General features: G+C 42.3%; 1 protein-coding gene across 4 annotated transcripts in view; it reads left to right on the top strand.

Annotated features, from left to right (window-relative positions):
* Positions 1-18,380, top strand: part of Rxfp1 (relaxin family peptide receptor 1) — a 121,203-nt gene that overhangs the window by 68,194 nt on the left and 34,629 nt on the right. For 3 of the 4 annotated variants that reach the window (XM_006232508.5, XM_039102022.2, NM_201417.2), the window contains exons 4-7: positions 3,733-3,838; positions 7,739-7,810; positions 15,317-15,388; positions 18,279-18,350. In XM_006232508.5, the coding sequence (XP_006232570.1) occupies positions 3,733-3,838; positions 7,739-7,810; positions 15,317-15,388; positions 18,279-18,350 (322 nt within the window). The remainder of the gene's footprint in view (positions 1-3,732; positions 3,839-7,738; positions 7,811-15,316; positions 15,389-18,278; positions 18,351-18,380) is intronic. The other variant, XM_039102024.2, reaches the window with a different exon arrangement.

Genomic DNA, 18,380 nt, shown 5'->3' with positions numbered 1-18,380 from the left:
GCTGAACACTTGCAGATACTGCCTGGGGTGTGGAAGGGAGGAAGTCTGGAGAGTAGCTTCATTATGATTTCAATCAGGAATATGTACTAAAGTAATTCCTTTTAAATAAAGTGTGTCCAGTTAATAAATTTTGCAAATATACATGCGTGCCTTGGACCTATAATTTTCAAAACTATACTCATAAGCCAAGGGCTGAGGAGGGGCGGCTCTTTTGCTGTATTCTTTAATTTGTTGTTCTGCCAAAAATTTAAAGTTTAGATTTTCATGTTGATAATATGCTTTTGTCTTCACTACTCAAATGAGATTAAAAGGCTACCAACAATGCCCAATGTAATGGTGTGCACATCTCTCCTGTAAATCATACAGCTGCCCAGAAACCTTTGTCCGCATCACACCAGCCTCTCAAAGGTGGGAAACCAAATAATTTGATCATCAGAAAGCAGTAGTTCAGCTGGCGATGTAGCTCTCTGGCAGAGCACTTGCCTAGCATGTATGAGATTCTAGGTTTAATTCCTAATATTGCTGAAAGAATATACTAAAATCTTTTTTAAAATGTAAAAGGCATAGCACTGTTATTAATATAATACAAAAACATAAATTAAATATACTATCTTAAAATGTAATTTCATATTTGTATTTTATATATTAGTTTTCATTTCTTATACTTAAATTAAAATTTCATCTCACCCTATTCAAAAAAATTGAATTGAATCTTATATCTTACCATATTCCAAAAATATTTTATCAATTTAAAGTATAGTTATTAGCAGAATTAAGTTATTAACACATTAACAAGTTATAAAAGGCAAGTGTACGTGGCAAAAGAAAGGGTAATAGCAAAAATAAAAGATTCATAAGAAATTGCTCAGTTTGATCTAATAGTGCACACCTGCACATATGTCAAACATAAAAATTTCAATGATATAATGGTGTAATGTGAGCAGCACCAGAAGCATGGGCAGCAGATCTGATGTTCAAGGCCATCCTGGACCACACAGTGGAGACTGTCTCAAAAAACACTGGAAAGAAAGAGGGGAAAGGAAGAAGGAAAGAAGGAAAGGAAATGAAAGAGGGAGAGAAAGGGAGGGAGGAGGAAGGAAAGAGAGAGGGAGAGGAAGAGGGAGAGGGAGGAGAGGAAGAGGGAGAGGGAGGAGAAGAGGGAGAGGGAGAGGGAGGAAAGGGAGAGGGAAAGGAGAGAGAGAAGGAGGAGAGGAAGAGGGAAAGGAAGAGGGAAAGGGAGAAGGAGAGGGAAAGGGAGAGGGAGAGGGAGAGGGAGAGGGAGAGGGAGAGGGAGAGGGAGAGGGAGAGGGAGAGGGAGAGGGAGAGGGAGAGGGAGAGGGAGAGGGAGAGGGAGAGGGAGAGGACTCCTGCTGAAGAGAACTTAGCAGCTGCATCCAAAGCTCACACCATTCAGGTCAAGGAGAGAAATGCCAGCTTTCAGAGCTCATGCTATAGTTTGCAAAGCAAAAACAGTAGGGCAAAGCAGAGAGAGTCAGCGAAAGAACCCTGTTTTGCCTACCCTGTCACTATGGAAGGGATTTATCACAAGTAATTATTCAAGAAGCATGGCACTGCACAATAAATGATAGGCCGAGATCAATACAAAGGTAATTTTTTATTGATGCTTAGAAGACATCAAAAAGCTCAATTTTTAATTAGATTTCCTTAGAGAGAGTGGGGATTACAATTGCTGAATTAAACATATTTTCAAGCAGTACATGAAATAACAGTGGGGTGAAACTTAAATTAAGGTTCCTGTTTTAACACTTTTCTCATGTCAGAGTCTTGCTAGAAATGAACCCAAGATCAGCTCAAAAACATTTTGAATACTTGAAAGTATGTGAGCAATTTATATTTTAAAGTTACCTCTTCAGAGAAATGCAGTGGAGAGCATTATAGCAATGCATAATAAAAGTTTAACTTCGAAGGATTTGAAGGGAGAAATTGTTTATCCATTGGCTATAAGCATTGACCTGTTCATGGAGTAATCTTTTTTAACCCAGTTATAATTTTCAAATGAACATTTTTAATACAATTTTAAACTAGCAGGATGGTTTTGAACCCACAATCCTCCTGCCTCAGCCTCTCAAATGCATGAGTGTCACCACATTCTACAGAACAGGTACAACTTTGGAGCATAGCAGAATCTAGGAGTTATTCAAAAGATACTTTTAAAATATTGAGATGCGTGGTTTTGTCATAAATAGGCTGAATAATTCCCAAAACTTCATTTGTGGGACGAATACTTCTCTGCACATCCCATCTTCTCTGATATTGGGTGTTGGGAAGATGAAGAATGGGATGTATACTTTTGGCCACCTTGTGGTGCTGGAACATCTTAAGGATGTGATTCAAAAGGTCTAAAATCTACTAGAGCCCCGCCGTTCACATAGCTTAGTAGTCTAACGGCTTTTGTAAGAAGCTGTGTAACTCCTACAGTGTGGTTTCTGCTTGCTGTGGAATGGACACTACCAAGACAGTGAGCGTTGCGCTCTGCATCTATTGACTCCTGGGAACTACATAGCAGCAGCTACAGCTATAAATATTCAGTGCTGCTGCTATGCATGGGAGAAACCACTTCTAACTGTTGTCAACCAGGAATATGTGTATCCATGTCTGCCAACGTTTTCAAAGACAGTAAAAATGCAATGCTTTACATACACTTGCTTATTTATAAACAATAATAGCTCATTTAAGCAGGTCAAACAGGAGCTGCTGCCAGGATTCTGTGCTCTCAGCCTTGAACTACACAGAAAAACCATTTAAAAAGGATGAAAGCCTATCAGTGCTTATGTCTCCTTCTTGCTAGCTTCTGGTTAAAATTACTTAGTTTCCACCAAAGGTTTTATTTATTACTTTCAATACTTATCAAACAGAAGCTTTCAAATGGACATAAAGCTTCCTCCTCCACAGAAAGACACGCACGAACGCACGAACACACGCACACGTGCGCACGCAGCCACACATGCATACACGCATGTGCATATGCAATCACTTCTCCCTTTGGTGAGAGAAGCAGATTCCACCCATTTTGCAACATATAAAGTGTCAATCCTCTATTAAAAAAAAAAACTATGGGTGGGCCCTGGAATAGGGCTTCTCTGTTCCTGCTTTGATCACTAGTCCTCACTATGCAAGCCATTTCATTATCTCCTATATCTAGAGAAAACTTAAAAGATGGTGAGCAATTCTGTCCAGGAAACTCCCTTCTTTCCCTACCCCCATGTTAGTCAGCATTCCATTATCTGAACAAAGATATGAGATGAGGGTTGGAAGATTTCTCAGTGGTTAAGAGCACTTGCTTCTCCTGCAAAGGACTAGAGTCTGGTTCCCCAGCCCGCATCAGCAGAGGCTCACAACTGTGTGTAACCTGTAACCACCAGCTGCAAGGAATCTGATGTTCTCTGGGGCACCCATGGACACACACACACACACACATACACACAAACACAAACACAAATAAAAAATCTTTAAAACAGGAAAAAAGGAAAGAAAAATGAGATCCTCACTGTGTATATTATCTAAGGTTAATGCTAGGCTGGCCTGGTCTTGACCTTAAATTCAGAGCAAACTGTGGAACCTTAATTTAAAGCATTCACCCAAGTGCTTAGGTAAAGCATGATATACTTTCATAGTAGGCAATATTCTCATGGCTTTGCCTTTCTTTCTCTTCGTCCCCTCTTCCCCCTGGCCCCTCACTTCATTACTCCTTCCCGCTTCCTCTCTGTTCAGTGGTTGGCTCTGTGCCCATGCATTGTTTGTGCCGAGATCTAGAACTTGACTGTGACGAAGCCAATTTACGAGCTGTCCCATCAGTTTCTTCCAATGTGACTGTAATGTAAGTAGCAAAAATTGGCTCGTCCTTAAGGCTGCGGTGAACCTCGTGGACTAACACTGGGTCATCACTAAGAGTGCACTTTGGTTCAAAGATGGTTTCATCCCTAATCAATTATAATGAATTTTTCACACATGGCTAGAAATACTTTTAAATATTGGACCTCACCTTAAATTACTGCATAAACAACTCTGTGACGTGTTGACTACTCACAGTATTTCATCTAAGCAAAAGACGCCATCCATTTCAACTGCCACTGGGTGGGAAAAAGGCTAAGTAAATACTACTCACAGCTTTCTCATTACGCAGAATTTTTATTTGATGCTTACTGCAAGAGCTGTTTTAGAATTTATTACAAGCAAAGAAGTTTTTGTGTAATCTTGTGTACAAATAAAGAGAAACAAATAAAATAAATTGGAAAAACATTCCCAGAACTTCACATTTAAATTAACTTCTAAATCACATTTTGATGCAGGCATATTGATGTTGTGGTCTTTTCCTAAGCAATTCAAACTTACCTATAGGAAAGAAAAGAAAGAGTTGAATAAAAAATGTCCTGCTGAGTTCAGCATTTTGGATGCCAAGTTTCTAGTCATGGTTCTTTGACTGAACCAGACTTCAGCAGCACACAAACACATATTTTGATCCAGTTTTTTTTTTAAAGAACTCAATGGAATATAGAAGCTTCAGTGCATTTTTATTGCGTTGGTTGGGCTTTGGGTTTTTTGTGTATGGGTTCTTTATCCGTGTGTTTTAATATCTTGTGACTCTGGCTTTTTGGTTCACACAGACACAGTAAGCGTAACCCTTGAGTATACAGGTGTTGGCAAGGCTTGCCTTTCTCAAACAACCTACACGGCACCTCAGATGCTTGGCACACAGGTAAAGGAGCTATAGCAGAGCCCATCAAGTTCACAGAATCTGGGTGTCCCCAGTGAATCTCAGTCTGGGAACAGAAACTGAGAACCTGGGGATAGACATCCACAAAAGCTTGCTCTCTGAAGGAAATGACATTTCCTAGATGAAGAGGAAGCCTCCTTTAGTGGCCTTCCTTCCTCACCTCCCAAGCTTATCATAGTAATTAGTCCTGCTAGGGAAAAAATAATGGTTCCCATAAAGAAACCGACAGAGGTCCTAGGAAGAGCTTCTCTGAATTCATTTCTAATTCGAGAGAGATAATTATCACCGCCACTGCTTGCATCGAGTTACTGGAAAAGCCAAAGGAAAGTCTGATGAAGCCAACTTCAGTTTTTCATTTTCCCACAAGTAATACTGGACTTTATTTGCCCACAATCCAACTAATCTTTATGAAAGAAAGGAACAGAGGAAGAACGCTAGAGGGATGGTGGTGGGGGACACAGAGTAAATGCCGTAGATAAATTATGATTCAATTTAAAAAGAAATGTTCCGGCCACATATGTATAACATATACACAAAAATAGATATGTACCAGCCAGCTTTAACCCAAGAAGGAAAGGAAGAAGGGAGGGGAGGTGGAAGGAGGGAGGGAGGGAGGGAGAGTTAAAAACTAAACCTAAGATCATAGTCTACAAGAAGACAGGTGGAGACACTGTAAAGTGGCTTCCGGGCATCTGCCCTAGGTTCCAGATGGAAGATTGGGGGTCGGGGTGGGGGCTAGGTCCCAGGGAATGTGAGTGATCAAGACACCAACGTTACATTGCTTATTCCAATTTAACTTTACTGGGTGACTCGGTAGATATTCAACAGGCATTTGTAGATGTAGGTATAATGCTCAGAGGTTTAAAATCTATAGCATTTGGCTATTTTTAAAGAAAAAAGGAAAGTAGGAAAGAAAGAAAAAGAAAGAAAGAAAGAAAGAAAGAAAGAAAGAAAGAAAGAAAGAAAGAAAGAAAAAGGAAGAAAGAAAGAAAAGAGAAAAGAAAACAGTATTATCAGATTGGAAGTATTGACTCAGTAATATTGTACTTGCTTAACATATACAAGGCTCTGAATTCATATCAAGACTGTACACACACACACACACACACACACACACACACACACACCACTGCAGCTCTGACTCTATATATACCAATAGACATACACACACACAAACACACACACACACCACTGCAGCTCTGACTCTATATATACCGATAGACATACACACACACACACACACACACACACACACACACACACACACACCACTGCAGCTCTGACTCTATATATACCGATAGACATACACACACGCACGCATGCACGCACATCACTGCAGCTCTGACTCTATATATACTGGTAGACATAGCCAGACAGCATTGCCTTGTACTTTTGACTAAACCCCTTGATTCCAGTCATCACATAGACTTTTCTCGCAGATCCCTGGCTCACCTTCATACCTTGCCCCAGTCTGTCTGTTCTGTTCCAGAAGGGGGTAAGCTCTGAGCTTTACTGCAAACGCATTACAAGACTAAATATCACACGTTTCACTAATAAGGTAGTTTTTCCAGATCTTGAGCTGCAACTATTGTAGTGAAGTGTCAGAAATGGCCTAAGTCGTGTGTAAGTAAAGTATCAAAGAAACTAATTGTCCAATGAATGTTTGTGGAAGTCGTGCCTTTTTGAAGACATTTCACATAAATGCTAAAGAGTAAGGTGAACAAACACAGATAGCTATAAATATTTATACATTGTTCCAGCTCAATAAATGTTAACTCTGTTTGAGAGCTGACTTTTAGATCCCCGAACATAACCAGTAAAAAGCAGAGCTCTGGCTCGTGCTTCCTCCATACATCGTGCACACACTGTATACGAGTGCTTTGCGAAGAACCAAACAGGACATCCAAATTCAAAATATAAAGATATCCGGCAAGATGAAAGTATGTGGGGTTTTCTTAACCAATGAAAATAATATCCACCCCTCTTCACTTGTATCATTTAGAAAGAATTTGTTTAGAAGCCCTGGGCATGTGTTAATAAGGATCCAGCTTTCTTGAAAGTTCCTAAAGAACCTTCCTACCTGTATTCAAACCATTCCACTTAAGAGTGTGTGGAGGTTCTCATAGAATCTCACTTGTACCCCTTTTTAGGAATATTAAATGTAATTCCTTGCACAGTTTTTGGAGTCCTACCCTCACATGAAAAGGGAAAACGTACCAGCTCCATATTTTCCTAGATTTCCTCCAAAATTTCCAACACACTGAAATAATCACTTTGAAACAGCCATGTACAAATAACAACAGACAACAAATTTCCCCCTTATCCCTAGGGGATTCTCTGAGAGAATCCTCTAATTTATAGACAAGAGATATCATTAGTCATCCACATAAAGGGTAGAGATACTGTTTTTCTTACAGAAGTACATGGTGGGAGCTTAACAGGCATTTATTGAGAGAATGGATATATGAAGGAGGGAAGGAACAGATGGATGGATGAATAAACACTCGTTTAAGAGCAAACCAAACTTTCACCTAGGTAATTAAACCAATTCAAGTATTTAACAATTTATCTTTCTTTTTTTTTTTTTTTGGTTCTTTTTTTCGGAGCTGGGGACCGAACCCAGGGCCTTGCGCTTCCTAGGTAAGCGCTCTACCACTGAGCTAAATCCCCAGCCCCACAATTTATCTTTCTACAATATAAACACTGAATGACTTTGGTTTGGAAGCTAAATCAGAACACTGGTAGAAAAGTGAGTCTCGGTAAGCTAGGAGAGAGAGGAGAGAGAATTTAGTGGTGGCTCAGCCTCCCAGACTGACTTGGAGAAAGCGTGACTAGTCAGGCTTTCTGAGTCACTCATTTAAAATACATCATTAAACCAGTATCAGTGCATTAAAACAGTGCATCCAGCTCAGACTCCAGCCCAAGAGCGTCAGTATTATAATTAGAAGTAAGACGTTAACGTGAAAAGCCACTCAGCAAGACTGAACTGTGTCTGTGTTTCAGGTCCCTGCAATGGAACTTCATAAGAACGCTCCCTCCCAACAGCTTCAGGATGTACCATGACCTCCAAAAGCTGTAAGGAAAACTCTAACTCTGGGCTTACCGTGAACCTTCAGTCTTGTGTACCTGTTTCTTGTTACTTCTGTAACAGCATCATACTACATATTAAGTCTAACAATCCCACCTGGAGAAAGTATTTATCCCTTAGCTAAAGACTTGCAAGTAAAAATTCTGAGTGTTTCTTAAGAGACAGTCTAGAAAAACCTCAGATAACTATCCCTAGTCAAACAGGAGTATGTGTGCCGTGGTTCCTCCACCATGCCTCACAGACTGGAAGTAAGTATTTATTTCTGCCTCCTCCTGTCATGGGTCAGCTCAATGATCATCTCAAAGAAAGGTGTGCTGAACTTAGGGCAATCAAGATGGCTCAGTGTGTGTTGGTCATATCAGCCTAGGTAAAACATCAAGGCCTAGATGGAATGCTAAGGTCTAGTTAACTGTTACCTGGCTAGCCTGCCATTATAAAGAAACTTTCTCATATGTTTCTACTGTTATTAGAAAACAGTAGAATATATAATGCCAAGTTGATTATATATTGTTATGTTTTGTGCCCTTGAAAACCAATCATGATAGAAGTAAATAGAAGTGTTTTGTATAGTTACCCACAGTAAGCATGGACCTGAACCCAAAAGCACTTCCTGAACCTATGTATAAGCTTTAATGGTATAAGCTGCCCCTAGGATAGACCCCAATATGTGAGGCATCTGAATCAATATAAGAAATTATTTAGAATAAGACTTTCATTTTGTGTAGTGGTCAAGTAAAGTTTAAGTTCCCAAGAACTTCCTGGGAACCAACATTCTACTTGGCCGAAAGAAACATGTACATGTAACTGACATTCTGATTGTCAAGTTAAGACATGAATGTTAGACAAGGTAGGCCACAGTCAAATATCCCAACCAATGGGAGCAGGATAAGTGTACAACAAAGACATCTTCCCAAGGAAATCCTCCTATCCCTAAATCTTGATTGGTGGAATAATGTGGCACAAACGTTTATAGATCTGAGGCTTAAAAAGCCCTGTAGAACCTTAACTCAGGGTCACAGTTCAGTTCCTGAATCTGGACCCTGGCCCTGGACAATCAGTCCTGGGGCATATGCTCAATAAACTATCCCAGTCTGACTGAGATCGGTGTTCATGTGGTTTGTGAGGTGATTTCTGTACCCCAACAGGTCAGGGTTCTCTAGAGTATAGATAGATGATAGGTAGATGATAGATAGATAGATAGATAGATAGATAGATAGATAGATAGATAGATAGATATAGAGAGACAGAGAGATAGAGAGATAAATGAGATTTATTAAAATAAAACTACCCAGCAAGGCACCGAGTCTGATGATCTGACAGCAACCCTGGTCATCCTCTGACACCTGTATATACCGCATGGTGTGTGTGTGTGTGTGTGTGTGTGTGTGTGTGTGTGTGTGTGTGTGTGCATTCACACAGAAATAAAAAGTAGAAAGAAGAAGAAGAAGGTGGAGGAGGAGAAGGGGGAGATGGAGAGGGAGAGGGAGAGGAGGAGGTGAAGGAAGAGGAAGAGGAAGAAGAGGAAGAGGAAGAAGAAGGGAAGAGAAGAAGAAAATAAGGAGAGTTAGGGACTGTAGATATGAGTGAGTTAAGAGTGAGTTTTGCTTTTTCAGAGGACCAGAGTTCAGATCCTAGCTCAAGATGGCCACTCACAACTGTCTATAACTCTAGATCTAGGTCATCCATCACTTCTGGCCTCTAGGGAGACCCACTTGTATGCACATATGAACACAAACACCTATGCATAACTAAAAATAAAATCAATCTTTTAAAAGAATTTTAAAAGATGTGATGATCTTCAGCAAGATCCACTATCACTATTAAATAATGAGCAAGGGATGTATCTCTGGGGGAGAACACTTGCTCAGTATGTGCAAGACACTGGCTTTAAGCAGCACCACAGGTTTAAGGGAAAAAAGTTTAAATTGTGGAGAATTTGTCTTAGTGTTCTATTGCTGTGAAGGGACACCATGACCACAGCAACTCTTATAAAGGAAATCATTTAATTAGGGGCTGCCTTTCTGTTCAGAGGTTTAGTCCATTATCATCATGGCAGGAAGCATGGCAGACTTGATGCTGGATAAGTTGCTAAGAGTTCCACATCCAGATCCACAGGCAGCAAAAGGGAAACTGGACCTGGTTTGAGCTTTTAAAGCCACAAAGCCAACCTGCAATGACATACTTCCTCCACTAAGGCCACACCTCTTAAACCCTGTCTCCACTCCCTAATGACCAAACATTCAAATATTGTGAGCCTATGGGGTACATTACCATTCAAACAGCCACAGGATTTTCCCATATGTTAGGAAGTTCAGTTCAGCAAGTTCATTCTTTATCTTGATCTTGATCAGCATTGTACATGCTTGACTCTCTTCAGGTGAGCTTCATGAATGCATTCTCAAAATCCACATTAGCCAAGGTGATCTCCATATGATTTAGATCAACTTTATGATTTAGTCATAAATAATTATTGACATATTGAACTTAGATGTTCTGTCCCTGAAGCATACTGTTAAGAAAACATCTTGGAACTTCTTCCTGCCTAGGGACACCTTGATTTCATTTTGGTGTATTAATACAGATGTGTACTTTCTTAAGATAATAGATGGAGTTAGTATAAACACATTACAAACATCAGCATATCCCCAGTAAGCCAAGCTGCACAGCCTGGAACAGACTGAACCTGAAGAGGACTGAGTCCAGCACTAAGGCAGGAAGGGGTAGCACTTTCTTATTCTGTCCATCCTCTGGATTTGAGACTTCATTTCCAAAGTCATGTCAGAAAAACTGTGGACTTGATTGACACATACACATGATAGTAAAGAGTTCAGCCAGGACATATACAACAATATACATCAAATTGGCCTCTAAGAGGACATGCTGGCATCTCATAGTCCTCAGATGACCAAGCATCAGCCATGAGCTACCTCCTCCCGCTTGCAAGGACCTTCTCCCAAGCAAAACACCTGTGATTCTGCTCATGGCAATCCATGTGAGCAGCTTCTCCTGGAGGGTTGTCTGTGGATGAGATTTCAGGGTGTACTCTAGATGTCCTCATCACAATGTGGATGACTCACCACATTGCGGCTAATCAGGGCTCTTTGCTCTGTGAGAGTCTCTGATAAGAGAGTTGAAATGTGCAGAGAATCAAGCAAATGGCCTGTCTAAGGAGATGCTGAAGTGGGAGTGCCCTCTGAAAAGTTTATCCATGAATTGTTGGAGCTCTTTCCAGGAAAAGTTTTTAATGAAGAGAAAGTGAACCGAGCCCAACCATTCCTCAGAAACAGTGGGAGCGCTTCCAGGAAAAGACCTCAGTCCAGGAGAGGTCAGCCAACCAGCCCAGGACAGCAGCAACCAGCGCTCAGATCTGTTCATGTTGCTCAAAATTAAGATCCCCTATTTCCAAAGAAACCAGCGCATGAGAGACACCATGAGACAGGTTGGGATCATCACCATCAAGAAAGGCATCTGGCTAGAAGAAAATGGTTCTGAATGGATTTGTATCACTTCCCTTGATCAGGACTGAAGGATAGAGGGCTCCAAACCCCTCACCTACAAGCATCCAGGTGATAGCTCCGTCTACAGGATTGAAGACAGGTTGGCCACACTCCCAACTCCATACCTCCTCTTGCCAAGGGAAAGAATACAAGTCACTGCACTGCTCCTTGGACTACTCCTTGCCCTTGGTAGGGCAGATTTACAAGGCAGCAGTTGGTTCCATTTTGAGTACAGAAGCAGAGGCAGGATTACTCTGCCTCAGGGTTGGGGTTTGAATATGAATTGTCCTCCTTAGGCTCAAGTGCTTAAATAACTGGTGTCCAGCTGGTGGCACTGTAGTGGAAATTTATAGAGCTTTAGCGGGTGGAGCCTCACTGGAGGAAATGGATGACTGGGATTTTGTAGCCCATTTCCTGTTCTGCCTCAGCTTTCTTGACTGAAGATACAGCTGGCAACTTGTCGCCTGCTTTTCCTGCCCTGCCTTCCCTGGCTTGAGGGGCTGTACCCCTCAAACTGCAAACCAGGATAAACTCATCCTCTACTAAGTTGTTCTTTGTCAGGTGTTTTGTCACAGCATCAAAAACGAAGGTAACTAATCCTATCATGTCTGTGTGCATACACGCCACTGCCTGCCAAGCACAAACCACAAGATACTGACTGATAAGCAACTTAACTTCTGCGAGTGAAAGAATACCACCCATCAATTTATCTAAGTTGTTTGGGAATTTGTGGGTGCGTGGTATATTCAGACCGCAGCATGAAGCCAAGACCCATGAACTTTCTGAACCACCAGACCAATAGAGAGTGAGTCAGCTACACCTGTTGTCTGACCATCCAGTGCTACGTCAAGGGACTTGCACACAGAGAATTCCCAAGGACTTCAGCTCAACACAGTCACCAACAGGTGACACAATTCACTCAGATTGCTGTCCATCCATCCATCCAAATCTAGTGTTTCACCTTCTCTGTCCTACGCCTCAGCAGTTCAGCTCTGTGACTGTGCAAGTCTCCAACTATATTTACTGTTTCATCTAAGCGTCTGCATCAGCTCTGTTTCTGCCTTCAGTAAAGCCCTCTTGAATTGCAGCCTCTATAACCTTTTCACAACCCTGTAACACACCACTAGTGAGTTTGTGTGTGTGTGTGTGTGTGTGTGTGTGTGTGTGTGTGTGTGTGTGTGTGTGTGTGTTGGGGTTGGGGATTTACCTAAGAGTTAATATTGATAATAGAAGAACCTGTGATTGCCATGGTTATGTTGTAAAGAAGTGGTTCTCAACCTTCTTGACGCTACAACCCTTTGATAAAGCTCCTCATGTTTGGTACTTCCAAAAATAAAGTTATTTCATTGCTACTTCATAACTGTAATTTTGCTACTGTTATGAATCATAATATAAATATCTGGTGTGTGAACCACAGGTTGAGAACTACTGCTGTAAAGAACTATCAGAACTATTTTATAAACGCCAGCCAACAAAAGCAATAAATCTTACAAATTTGTTGTTATTCAGTAAGTTCTGACTGGGTGAGAAGACACAAATATGTCCGTCTGTGTTTCTGACATCATGTGCTCATGACAGACATAATTCTTCAGTTTTATCTTTCCATAGCAAAATAAAAAGAAAGGCGCAATCCTCAAAAGGCCAAGGCCCTGCCTCGCCTTGTCAGAGATTTGTCTGTCTTTCTGATAGTTTAAACTGTGTAATAAAGTTGTTTTTTTTTAATAATATAAAGAGAAACAGAGGGAAACCAAGTTAAAAAAAATTAGTTTTTTCATACAAGCAAAACTATTCTAAAGCTCCAGATAGCTTGAAGAAAGATGTATTTCGTGTTTGAAAATAAAATGACAATCCATTTCAGAATTTCTCAGCTTAAAAAACAAAAAAGCTTTTCAGGACAACTCCCTGAATCCTCCGGCGTCCAAAAGCTCATCCTGATATCTAGCACCCCCTTGTGGCCACACATTTAAATGGCATCGGTAACGGTTTTGGTTGGTTGGTTGTTTTTAAGGGGGCTTTACCAGCATATCTATCTGTGCACCACATGCGTGCCTAGTACCTGTGCAGGCCAGTGTCCTCAACTGCTGAGCCATGTCTCCATACCCTGCTTATGTTTTAGACAAGTCTCACTCTGTAGATCCAGCTAGCCTAGAACTAAGAGAAATCCTCCCGCCCAGTGTTCCAAGTACTCGGATTACAGGCTAAGCCTCCACTCCTAACTCTTGAATTTTTGAAAATCACTCCAAGCAACAACGATCCAAAGAGCTTAATGATAAAACATTCCGTCCAGTTTCTAGAGGCACAGCTTGACTCCACGTACAGACACTGCGATCTGCTGCTTACTAGACGCTCAGTACAGGTGAAAACACGGCACTCCGTCTTCAAGGCTCCTTGTGTATCAGTAAAGAAGATGCGTTACCTACCACGTGACCAGGCCACAGCATGTCACGTGAAACAATTCCATAGCTGCATTTTTTCAGGTAGAATCAAAGGGATGCCTTTGAATCAAATATCAAACTAACTGACATCCATTCCTATTGATTTCTCTCTTTTCTCCTAACAAGTCATATGTAAATTTAAGACATTCTCCGGAACATTGGTAGTCGCGATTATAGGCCCGCCATCTTTGTTTCATCGTCTCTCACAACCACAGGGCTGCAACCCTGTACACCGGTGCACGGAATGGGAGAGCTTAGCCCTGGGTCCTAGTCCTTCTAATGCGCTGTCAAGTTGCAAGCCTGTGTTTTTGTCTTGACATTCCAATAGTTTGCTGGACATTTAAACTCCTTATAGGTTGTCTCAAGAGCTTTTGCGAACAAGGTTTAGGGTGTCAGAGTACTCAAACTAAATTTGATTTATTAGGATTTAGGGTTGCGATAAGATTTGTGTTATCATGAGTAACGGACATTTTTTTTTTTGGTCTGGTTCTATGTGAGCACATATAAATCTGAATAACTGTAACAGGAAGTTTTAAAAGCCTGGCTTTTGGAACCATGTGATCAGTGAGTACTTTTCTCTGCATTAGTTCTTGTCTAGAAAATTCTAGATGGCAAGCTTGAACTCCTATCGGTGTACCTTTGCAACTTCAAATTTTTGTAGTAGTTTTACGAATTGAGAATTTCATGCAATGTATTTTTTATCATATTCATCCCACAGTCCTCCCAGGTCTACCTCCACCTCCATACCTCTCCCAGCTATGTGACTTCTTTCTGTGGTTTTTATTTTTAATGACCCACTGAGTCCAATTTGTGTTGCCCATACACTTGGGGGAGGGGGCAACCACTGGAGCAGAGTCAGCCTACCAGGGCCCACACTCTTAAAGAAAACTGCATCTCCCTCCCACTAGAAGCCATCACCTGCCAGTACCTTACCATTTAAGGGCAGGGATTCATGATCCCCTCATTTCCCCTCCCCGCGCTAGAACACGGTCTGACTTGGTCTTGTGCAAAGCAGCAGCTTCTTGTCCAGTACCAAACACACTGCTTCACTCCTGTCCTCCAGACCTCTGGCTCCTCCTCCACAATGCTCCCTGAGCCTTGGGCTGGGCTGTAATGGAGACATCCCAGTCAACCGAGCGCTCCACTACACATGTTCTCGGAACTTTTACCAGTTTTAAGTATCCACTGCAAAAAGAAACTTCCCTGGTGAGGTCTGACAGCTGCGCTAACCTGTGAGTAGAGATACAGGCTCGGCGGGCAGTTTGATGCTACTTCCGTTTCTAGCTTCAACTTGCAAATACGCTCTGACCCATGCACACATGAATTTAACAGCAAAATACCAGTTTTGGCCAGTTATTCCACTGTGTTTCCCTTTCCTCTCAGGTCAATTTCTTTCAGTAAAGTACACTCAAGGAGAATGACCATCTCAGCTGCGCCAGGGACAGGGCTGTTGGCACAAGCGCGTGCCACCATCACCTCCGATTATATTGCCAGGGTCTTTTATCTTGTGAAGTTGACACTATTGTATTGTTTTCTCTTTGACGACTCTCGGTGGTCACAGGTGCCTGCAAAACAATAAGATTCGCTCCGTCAGCGTCTCTGCCTTCAGAGGACTGCACAGCCTCACTAAACTGTAAGTCTGGGGTTAATTGGCTCCCTGGAGCAACTGCTTTCGGTCAGGCTAATCCATTCCAGTCCAAACCAGTTCTCCCACTCAGGAGCAGGGGACCTGCAAGTGCTGAAGGGACAATGTGGTAGGGGGCCTGGGACGGTGGGATTGGGAGCACATGGTATTCAGGTTGAGCCTTGATTTCACTTGTCAGGTGAGGCCTCGGGCACCGGCTCCCTCCACTTTCTTCTAATAGTTCAGACTCCGGGCTATTGTGGGAATACATTTTAAAACCTCACAGGAAATGCCAGGACAGGTGAGGTTTCTGGTTGAGTAGCTAGATTTCTTCATGTTCTATGCCATTGGCGTGGTGTCTTCATCAGTAAGGGCTCAGTGTCAGGTAGTGGAGCCCACCTAATAGCATTGTCAATAGCCTGTGGTGTTTGGTAATGTCTATGGAACCTCTTTGGCCAGAGTGCCCCCAAAATGTAACTCATTCCTGGTACTGGGAACGGGGGTCAGGGGACATGGTAGTGTATGATGTCCCCTCAGGACATTGTCTTCCTCCGTCCTATGGTGAGTGCATTCAAACTCTTTTCATGCGTACACCTTAGAAGGCTTCTCCAGTAATATGTTCCCACATGGATTTTCAAAGGGCCTTCGGATTAGTTACTCCTCCCCACACTCCCTCCTGTACCTTGACCTCCAACTCTACCCCTCTATTCCTCCTACCCTCCCATCTCCACCCCTTCACCCCACCCCCGTGTTCTAGTTTCTCTATTATTCCATTATAGCACTATCTTCTACACCCCTTCTTTGGCAGCCGCACCATTTTAATCTCCCACATTAGAGTTCTCGTTGCCCTCACCCTTGCCCTCACCCTCACACAAACAACTTAAAGGGAAAGAGACTCAGCGTGGTGTGTGGCTTCAGAAGTCCATCACTGCAGACAGCCTGGTACACCATCCCTGGGAAGTCCCCACTGACCTCCCTGTGAGGCCCGTCACAGACAGTGTATTTTACTGATCTCCTGCAGTTGATGATGGTCAGGATCAAAGTGACAGGTACTCTGTGAGAAGTGGTCGTTTCTGGTCTAGAGCAATGAATGGCTCTGAGACACGAAGATGATGGGATAGGACAGATGTGCATGAGGTGTAAGGGTAGATCGGTTATCTTGTACTGGAAGGGATGGATGTTCACAATCATGGTGCATTCATGAGAGAGCCCTACCATGTTCATGGATGGCTAAAGCTAGGTCTTAGTCCTTCTCGGCCTGCATGGCATCCAGGCCTGCAGAGAGGTGGCTTAAAATATGAGACAAACAGGCCAAAGTCAAACCTGACAGAAAGGGCAGATTCCTGGTTGGGGAATTTTTGCAAGTTGTCAGCTACAAGGTGTGAGAAAATCAAAGAAAAGGGAAATTTTTTTTAAATGGGGAGCCGGGGATAACATAGTGCTTGCCTAGCATACACAAAGCTCTGGTCTTGATCACCACTACCACTTAGAACCAGGTATAATTGTACATTCCTATAGTTCAAGCACTTGGCGGGCAGGGGTGTGTGGATCAAGAGTTCAAAGCAAGGGGCTGGAGAGATGGCTCAGTGATTAGGAGCACTGACTGCTCTTCCAGAGGTCCTGAGTTCAATTCCCAGCAACCACATGGTGGCTGTAATGGGATCCAGTGCCCTCTACTGGTGTGTCTGAAAACAGCTACAGTGTACTCATATACATAAAATAAAAATTCTTTTAAAAAAATTTCAAAGCAAGCCTCAGAAGTCAGAGGTCAGCCTTGGCTAGATGAGCCTGCCTTTCTAAACAATTCCTCCCAAAAGGATAAATAATGGAGAGGTGCCAGTGTATTCCATTTATCTGGGCAAGTGAACAGCTTGCAAATGAACCATAAGCAGGGATGTGGGCAGAAATAGTGTTCTCATAGTGATATATGCAGAGTGCAGATGACGTGATCTGTGTCAGATGTGACTACAAACACTATGAGGGAGGAAGTGTTATGCACGTCTTAGAAAGGAAGGAGCTAAAGCTCACCAGAAGTAAATGTTCAAGGTCACACTGTTAATAGTCGATAGAATGCCTCATATTCTTATGGCTCTTGCTTCTGCATACTCTGTCTACTTTGCCCATTCTGTGCTTTGTGAACACCATGTCTTCACCCAAGATGCTTCTCAACTGTGCCTCCTTCCCCCACCCTCCACTCCCGTTCCTCAGTTTCTAATCTTTACAGATCAGGCGCCTTCTGCAAATGAGTGACCACATGTTGTACACTTCCCTCTGGGTTTTACATGTTGCCTAGTTTTCTTTTCATATCCTGTCTGCTTCTTGGGATTCAATGTCCTTCAGCGAATAGGCTGATATACTTCCAAAAACTATCCCATTTTTAGTTCTCAGTCACTATAACAAAATCCTCGAGATAATTACCTGATAAAGAAGAAAGATCTTGGCTGTCACTTTTGAGGTCTGTCCGATGATGAGGCAGCTCAAGGGGGTGAGAACTCATGGCATAACACTCACCCACCTCAAGCAGCGATGTAAGGAAGAGAAAGACATCATTAATCGCACCTCACAAGAGCACATCCTGAATGACCAGAGGAGACACACAGAGTCCTCCTTCCTAAGGTCCTCACCACCCCCCCAACACTGCAGACAAAGCAGTGATCACAGGCTGATACCCATCCAGATGACAGCAGAGCAGGTCACTAAAGTATAGACCAATTCATTAGCTAACTGTGGGAAATTTAAAGCTAGAAATGACATAATAAATGATAAGGGCCCTTAGAAGTCCAAAGGCAGGAAGTGCTGTGTGTAGTGAGCTGGTATAGGAGAGGCAATGGCAGGTGTGACTTTCCTTCTTGTAAAACATCAAAAAGAATAAACTCCTGCTATTATGTCTCCTCTCCAGGTACCTCAGTCACAACAGAATAACCTTCCTAAAGCCAGGGGTTTTTGAAGATCTCCACAGACTGGAATGGCTGTATGTTTCATTTGTGTGGTGTTTCCTTGT

The sequence above is a fragment of the Rattus norvegicus genome, chromosome 2, assembly GCF_036323735.1.
Source record: "Rattus norvegicus strain BN/NHsdMcwi chromosome 2, GRCr8, whole genome shotgun sequence".
Lineage (NCBI taxonomy): Eukaryota > Metazoa > Chordata > Mammalia > Rodentia > Muridae > Rattus > Rattus norvegicus.
This window is presented reverse-complemented; position numbering and strand designations above follow the sequence as displayed.